Below are 8,439 nucleotides of genomic sequence, written 5' to 3'. Positions count from 1 at the left end.
CATTTGATGGAAACCGAGCTGATAAGAACTACATGAGACTGGAAGAGCTTCTCACGAAGCAGCTGTTAGCCCTTGATGCTGTTGACCCTCAAGGAGATGAACGCTGTAAGGCTGCCAGAAAGCAGGCAGTAAAGCTTGCCCAGAATACTCTTTACTATCTAGACATGAAAACAGATGAGTGGGAGTACTGAAACAGCTGTGGTCCCTGTGAGATATTGCTTTCTCTTTTTTTGCACTTTATATAAACTGATAGTCCCATGAGCAGCAGATAATTAAAATTTGTGTTGTTTTAATATTTGCTCAAGTTACAGAGACGGCATAAATAGTTGGCTTGACGGCTATCCCACGCTTTCACTCGTTTGCCATGGCAACTGTCCGCCTACCCTTAACCATTCAGTTTTTATCACTGCAGTATGTAGATGATGATTTCTTGAGTTGCTGAGTGATGATCAGAGTGTCTTATGTTGGGCCAAGTTTTTTTTTTTTTTAAAGAAACATAATACAAAATTTAGGGGTGCAGACTTCTCAAAGAGGCAGGGGCTTCCTTAAAGTAAATTACTGGGAAAAAAGAAGACAGGGAACTAAAACTGTTGACCGAATTCAAGATTAGATCTAGCAACTGTATAGCAGCATGGACATGCTTTTAATGTGCTGTTCCAATCAGAAGGATTAAATGCAAAAAAAAAAAAAATGTTGGTTTTTCCTTTGTGCTTGATTTTATTCCAGCTATTTCATTCTACTGTGTTTGGTGTCATTTCATAACAGTTTTACAAGACAGCTTGCAAATTAACATTTACATACATAATGTCCAGCTGGTTGGTACTATAAGAAAATGGATGGACCTAGGGAAAAGTTCCTGTTCTCATTTTGTTTTAAAGTAATTATGATACTTTAAGGAACAGAAAAAAATTATAGCAGGCGCTGAGTGGAGAAATGTGAAATCTATAGGGTTTTATACTGGCATCCATAAAGCCTGGACTGGATCTTGTGCAGGTGCCATTTAGATCCTTTCTAACCCTGTTCTTGAGGGTGGATGTCATGAATCTTCTCAACAGTCTATGAGCATGGAAACCACTTTTACTATTTCTTGTGGATGCATCTGATTTAACCTTGTAAAACTAGGTAGTTACAATGTTGTCTGTGCTTTTATACCTAAGTTACAGATCTCATACTGGTCAAATGTATCTTCAGATGCTAACACTCAAAAGACTTGTAGCATAATGTCTCTTCTCTTAATTCACCAGTTATTGGTTTGGTTCTTCAGCTGTTTAAATAAAGCTGATTATGCTGCTTTCTGCAGCACCCTTTTCTTCTGGCCATGGGAACTAATTAGCCAGCACAAATCATGTTTCCACTGTAGCAAATGTTTGGTGGTGCACAGACAGCTGCATTAAATGGCCTTAATGGATCAAAATATGTTTAAGTATAGCCCTCATCTGAATAACTCCTTTACAGACCTGTCACTTGTAAATCAAACTTAAAAAGATTATTTCACAGATTCACAGAAGTTTGCAACATTTTAACAAGTGTTAACCCATCTCAGTTATTAATTAAAGTAAATTATTTTTTAAACTAATTTGAGCCCAAAGTACTTTCTGTGAGAGACAAGTGCCTTTCTAATTTCACCTGAAGTTAATATCAATGTAGGAACTATTAATTTATTGTCAGTATGACGCATCTACACCAGCAGGATTATCCAATGTATTATTCCACTAATCCGTATCAAATTAATACAAGGTGACTGCCACGATTTAGAGGCTTAGATGGGACTTTGACTCTGCTTCAGGAGTTCCGAGTTTCGTTTGCAAACCAAGTTATAATGTGAAGGATTGAGATTGTTGGCAAATCTTTCTATTCCTCAGATTGTATGAAGGGGACGACCCTGTCTTTACTTCATCTTTACCTCATCTTTACTTGCTGAATTTTGCCCATGATGTCTTTAAACATTACCTGCCAAAGAAAATGTATGGAGGGTTTATTTATTTTTTAAAATAGCTATAGTAGATTGTAATATGTTAGATGCTAGAAGTTTCTGCCTATATTTTACACTTATAGAGGGCAATTCCTGTAGCTTTCCCTCCCTTATTTGAAAAAAATTGCTTCAGCTATGTGACACTGTAGTTTCAGTCTATTTTTGTATTATTGGCAAAAAGGAATGGTGATTAGTGGTATTTAACATCTGAATTATTTTGCTTATGTTTAGAAAGGACATTTCAGTTTCCTGCCTACTTGAATTGTAGTCTCCAATGAACATTTGCGACTTTCATGAGATGTAATATTTTTATTGTGGTATATTGTGTTTGAGTCTTTAATCCAGACATTTTTGTTACCATCCCAAGTTTTCAGTTTTACAGCTATTGTTTAACAGCTTGGTTTTATCATTCATATTCCTCTTAGTTCTGTACACATTTTGACATTTCTGAATCACTTGTGTAGCAATGTATAATAAAAGTTTCTATTGTGAAATCAGTAGCACCTTGATGGGTTTAAGAATGATTAGCTGAATAAGGTTTCAGTAACAACATTTTGTATGAACTTTGCTTTTTTCATCTTTTGACGGTCATCTAGTCAGTGTAGCATTTAAAACTTGTGGTGAGAGCCCTCTCTGGTACATTATTAGTAATTTGTTTCTGCATGGATGGAAATAGTAAACTAAATAAGCTAAACCAAAAAGTATGGTGCATGATTTTTAAGGAATCCTGCTTCTGTGCTGAAGAATGTAATTTATCTTTGTTTTGTATGCAAAATAGCTCGAGTACACACATGCTTTTTTTCTTTCCATTCTTGGGGACTGAAATTTAAGTATCCAGCAAAGTGTAAAAGGACCAACTCACAAAAAGCTGCATTTCATAATTAAATGGAATTTAATGGCTTTTGTGTGCTATGCCTTTACATTGTAGCAAAATAAATGTGTTAATGTGTGTTTTGAGAGAGTCATTTAATCATAATACTTGCTTGCTTTTGTATTGATTTATGAGTGAGTTTGCCTTGAAGCACCTTATATTCAACTTGGTAACACTAACCTTTTTGCTCCTTTGTCAGTGTGGAGAGGGGTATCAGGTTGATTTATGCTTTAGGGGTATTAGGTTGATTTATGCTTTTTGTTTTGTTTAAGTAGGGTTTCTATTTTTTTAACTTAATGGAAATGTGTGTTACTAATGAATGTACATGATCTATAAAATGTCTATCTCAGTTTGTCTGTATACATATGGTTACATTAGAGTGTAAAAGGTTAACAATTGTTTGGTTATCCCTAATTAATAATAAAATATTTTATTGCCTTGTACAAGCTGTTTATTTAAATGTGCCACCATATTGCACCTTTCTCTTTCTTAACTAATGTTCAAAATACATTTTATCAGGGTATAATTGATTTTCCTGCCAGGAAACTCGGAACTTGTTTAAGGTAGAGAGAGGCAAGTTTCTGCATTATTTTCAAATTCATACTCCTAAAATACAGCAGTAAAGAAAACTACATTTCAAAATGCCAGGTGTGGGAGTTCTAACATCTCCTCCTGGGCTAACTTTTGCTGCTTTGATCTGCTTTATACTCACATTTCCATTAGAATATCTAAACATGGTCTCGCCCTTTTTATTTTACTGCCTTGGTGCAAATTTTTTGAGGTTTACTTTGATGCACAATTTGGATAATGACCAGCTCTTAGGGCCCCTCTATACATGCAGGTAAAGGCACGATGGGATCTAATCCATGAGCCACACAGTTACGCCTCCTGCCGTGCCACACATGCATGGTAAGAGGCGTGATTGTGGGATGGCACATTAGATCCCATTACACCTTATTTTCAGTGCAGAGGAGCCCAATTGGACTTTCTCTGCATCAGTAGGAGGAACCAAGGTCCTACAGCTGAGAGCTCCTTCAGTTGAGGAGCTCCCAGCCATGGAGGTGTTCCGTGCACCCCTGCAGCTGGAAGATGCAGCTGCTTTGATCTTTCAGCCCTGGGGGTGCCTGAAACCCCCAGGGCTGGGTGATCATGGCTACTGCGATCTCCCAGCCCCGGGGTTTTCATGCACTTTCAAGGCTGGGAAACTAGAAGTATCCCAAGGCTGCCCGCCACTGGGAAGCATGCTCCTAGGACCCAGCATACACAGCTGTGGGACTCTGGGTCTGGGGAGCTGCTGGGACTCAGAGTTGAAGGCTTCTGGGGCTCAGCTGTGGTACACACCTGAAAATTAAATCTCAATAGCAACCAGCTAGAAAGTTAGTACATATTTATAGCTGGTTGGAGTGTAGCTGGGTTGCCTAGGGGTAATTGTGCAACTAAACCGCTAATTGCGTGATACCTGTAATGTGTAAGAGGGGGGGCCTCAGACTCATCCTGACAGAATGGAATGGCTCTTTCCCCACTGGTGTCTGTGAAAAATTCAATAAAGCATATATCCAAATTGAGAAATAATACTGAAGCTGTTACATATGTATCTCAATGTTATGATTCCATCTCAAATACCATATTTAGTTCTAATTGGCTTATTCAAAAAGGCAAAACCAAGGAATGGAGGAGAGGGAGGAAGAGGGAGGTGGAAATGTGTGGTGGAAATTAATAGTAACATACAAAGATTTTTATTACAGGTTGGAGTATTGTCAAATGTTGAGAGGCAAGAGGCAGGGTCTTTCTGTAAAATCTTTCATTGGGCCAACTGCTTCGTTTGGAGAGCTGTTGGACAAGCTTTCAGCATCAAATGCCTTTCCTCAAATGATCCAAAGCTTGTCCAATAGCTCTTCCCAACTATAAGGTAGGTCCAGTAAAAGATATCACAAGATTTTTTTAGAATGAGAATGGATAGTTTAGCAAAAGGAGGATGATAAAAGCATATGCATGAAGTATATAGAGAAAATAAATTGGGCACTGTTACTTTTGAATAATACAAATCAAAGGCTCATCCAAGGCTGAGAGCCTCTGCTGTGCCATGGGGCAGCATGTTCTGGGATGATCCCCTGCTACGCTACCTGTAACAAGAACATCAGTGGTTAGTTGTTAACTGCATATACAGTACTTTCATTCTTCAAGCTGCAAGGCAATTGTTAGCTGAGGAGTGTCAGGTAGAAATATTTCCTCAGATGAGGCTATTTCACAATATCCATGCTCTTCCTCTGAAGCATCTGGTAGTAGACACCCTTAGAAAAAGAATTATGGATCACTGGCTGGATCCACTAATTCTGATGTTTCCTTATTTGTCTGTAAGCTCCTATAGGAAACAGCCTTAGAAACATCCATCCTTAGTAACGGAAAATTTACACGGCACTTCTGAACCGGGCCATTTCTCCACATTCAGTTGTGTTAGGTCAGCTTGTGAGGCAGAGGAACTCCTTATGAAACCTGGATTTCAGGAAGCTAATCAGAAATCATCTCACAAGGGAGCAGTATAACAACTCAGGGCCTTGTCCTTGATAAAGTCCTGCCTACTTTAGCTCTCAAAATGTATTCCATGCCTAGATTTCTTATGAAAAGTAGCATCAGTTGCACCAGAAATATGCAGTAGAGCATCTCTTACACATCCACCAAAGAGACCAACAAAATCAGTTGTTTAGGTGCTCTAATAATCCTGTGAAGTATTGCGTCCCATCAATTCCAATGGGAGCTGAGGGCAGTCAGTACTTTACAGGTCACAGCATCTTGTAGTACGGCATTGATTCATCCTGGCTGGCATCAATAGAAAGCTCCCATTCATGGTCAGATCAAGGATTTTGAAAAAAGGATGCAGATGGTGTGGCATATCATCACATATAATGCAATACATTTTTCTCCACTTAAAGAGAAACTAGAAGGTTTACTAATATGCTAGGGAGCTAGCACTATATTACTCAGTTTAAAAACAAATATAATTAGTGGAATGCATGCTAATTTGCTAGATTAATATATTAAGTTTAAAAAAACACAAACTAGGCAAAAAAGTATCAAAAAGTCAGAAAGATATTGTGTGATTAGTCCCATATTCAATATAGGTAAATGTATGTCTCTTATTCAGATTCATAAAACAAAATCTAGCCCTCTTGAGCATTTTGACAGTGCCTCCAATACTTCACTGTCAGTCATGTTAAGGTAATATTACCACACCTGAGTTAAAGTTTTTAGCTACAGCCAAAACAGTTTTCAAGGCTGTGAAATAGCAGAGAGAGATTACCAGAGATGGCTAACAGACATCAAAATAGAAGAAGAAAAGATAGTTTGAATAGTGGAACATCAAGACCATTAGAAGGATCGAGGGCGGATAGGGATTAGCAGAAATTAGGGAGATGATAATGAGACATGAGGTTAACTGATTCTTTCAACACTGCCTGAAGAGAAATACTGAAGTTCCTCCCAGGCAGTTGGTTTTGGAGTTCAGATGGAGCAGAAATCAAAGTGGGGTGCAACTGCACCCCCCATGGATCCACTCCTGCTCCCTTTGATATTAGTGGGATTTGGATAGACCCTGCATGTCTCACAAAATTGTACTGTAACCATATGTAAGTAGACTAATAAGCTTTTAGGGCTAGAAGAAATCCTCTATTCCAGTAGTTCTCAACATTTTTAGACTTGAAGCACCCCTCAGAAAATGCCAGTTCTTAATTTTCAATCATTTTTTTACTACAAAAAAATAATAGAGCAATTCTTCTGTTGCAAAGAACAAAAAGGCCACAGCAGGGCAGAATGTTTTTAACGCTACGGATTCTTATTTGAAATCTCGGTATATCTTGTGAATCATGCTTGCACACCTAACAGTGCTACCATTGTGTAGCAGCCCATGGCACTCTTGAAAAGATCTCAAAGCATCCCAGGATGCCATGGCACCTTGGTTGAGACTAACTGCTCTATTCTGACATTCTGCTAAGTTCAGGCTATAGGAGAGCAACTTCTAAACTAGGGGTTGCAACCCCCAGTTAGGTCACAGCCCTTTAAGTGGTGCCATGAGCCTCACAGAAATTCAGTTGTGAAACCTGGGCATGCACTGCTAGTGGAGTGTGAGCCCAGAAAGTCTGGGAACTGCTGCCATAAGACTTTCCTGCTTCAAATCCCAAAGCTATCAGTGTGTTACAGCATGAATTTTAGGAAAACATCCAGTCTTGATTTCAATAGAGACTATTATGGAGAATCCACCAGAGTTAAGTACTTCAAAAGCATTGTTCAGGATGGGTGTGGTCCTGAGGGCAGGTTCTATTATAGGGTAGAAGGGTGTTTATGCTGAGATGATGGTTCCTTGATAGACAGCAAAACTATACACAAATCCTTTAAAAAATCTACAGATTCAGTCTCAGCCTCAATTAAAAAAAGATAAATTGATCTTTTTAATTTTAATAAATAAATACAGGTGCATGGGCACACTCATCTATGTGAAGACTGTACTTTGAATAGAGTTGTGGCAAATCAGATAAATCATCTTTTTAAAAAGGTCTATAGTTATGCAATTATATACGCAGGTTCTTTTGGTGAGATAGTCATCAAAGTTCCCCGCCTCTGCTCAGACTCAGCACTTTGGAATAGTCAATTTTCCTTTGTGTCAGGGGAAGAGACAAGTAATTGACCCTTTCATTGCTACAAAATCTATTAAATTTCTGATGTCCTGTAATTTGTCTCCAAGTTTTGTTACCTCCCTTTAATTCAGTTTGTATTATAAACCATTAAATTTTTTATTCTAGCCCATCTTGTTCTTTTGATGCATAGACTGTTATTATTTCTCTTTATGGGTACTATTTTCATTGCCTCATAAATACCTGAACCCTTTTGTAGTCTCAGAGAAAACATCATGTCTTAGCTTTAGGAAAGGGTTAGCAATCATGGCTGGAACTCAGATAATGAAAGGTATGCATGCTTCAGGCAAAGGTAAAGACAATTGGGCAGCAGTGCATGTTAATGATGTGATAGACTGGAAAGATAAGAAGAGATAGCATGGATACAGCTGTCAAAATCTTAATGGGAATGACATAAAAAGTTCTATTAGTGTAGTGCCAAGAATCACCTATGGACCCCCAGGGTCTGATTTGGATAAAAAGAGAGGTCATTCTAGTATTAAAGGGTGAACACTATATAGAAAGAGACTTCAGATGAATGGTTGCCTGTGAATGCAAGGACTAGGGGTCTCTTCCAGTCATATGTGCTTAAAAATGTATTGAGAAGTATATCATCATGGAAAACATTAGCTTCCCAGATACAGATTTGAGAACAAATGTTACTAATGATGGTAGGGCCCACATATTCCTAGATATGATAGTCAATGCATTTCTTCACCAGATAGGCATAGAAACAGTTAGATATAATGCTTTTTTACATTCAGCTTTGAGAAGTCGAGGAGCAGTACAAGTTGGCTCAGTGTAAATCAAATATAAGGATAAACAAAAACAGGTTTGTAAGTAACAGAGCAAGTTAAACTAGGATATGTTTCATAGTTCCATAGTAGCTAGGGTCAGGAGGGACCTGAACAGATCATCTAGCCTGACCCCCT

General features: G+C 38.2%; 2 protein-coding genes across 4 annotated transcripts in view; one reads left to right on the top strand and one right to left on the bottom strand.

The window, feature by feature from the left end:
• The window catches only part of BAG5 (BCL2 associated athanogene 5), a 4,210-nt gene extending 1,289 nt beyond the window's left edge, over positions 1–2,921 (top strand). Inside the window, 1 exon segment of the mRNA XM_014517106.2 lies at positions 1–2,921. This exon segment is cut by the window's left edge and continues 11 nt beyond it. Coding sequence (XP_014372592.1) covers positions 1–191 — 191 coding nt within the window. The 3' untranslated portion in view covers positions 192–2,921.
• Positions 1–8,439, bottom strand: part of APOPT1 (apoptogenic 1, mitochondrial) — a 119,450-nt gene that overhangs the window by 14,877 nt on the left and 96,134 nt on the right. The gene's annotated exons all lie outside the window — the stretch shown is intronic.

Source organism: Alligator sinensis, unplaced genomic scaffold, assembly GCF_000455745.1.
Source record: "Alligator sinensis unplaced genomic scaffold, ASM45574v1 scaffold85_1, whole genome shotgun sequence".
NCBI lineage: Eukaryota > Metazoa > Chordata > Crocodylia > Alligatoridae > Alligator > Alligator sinensis.
The sequence above is the reverse complement of the archived record's forward strand: the minus strand, read 5'-3'. Positions and strand labels throughout refer to the sequence as shown.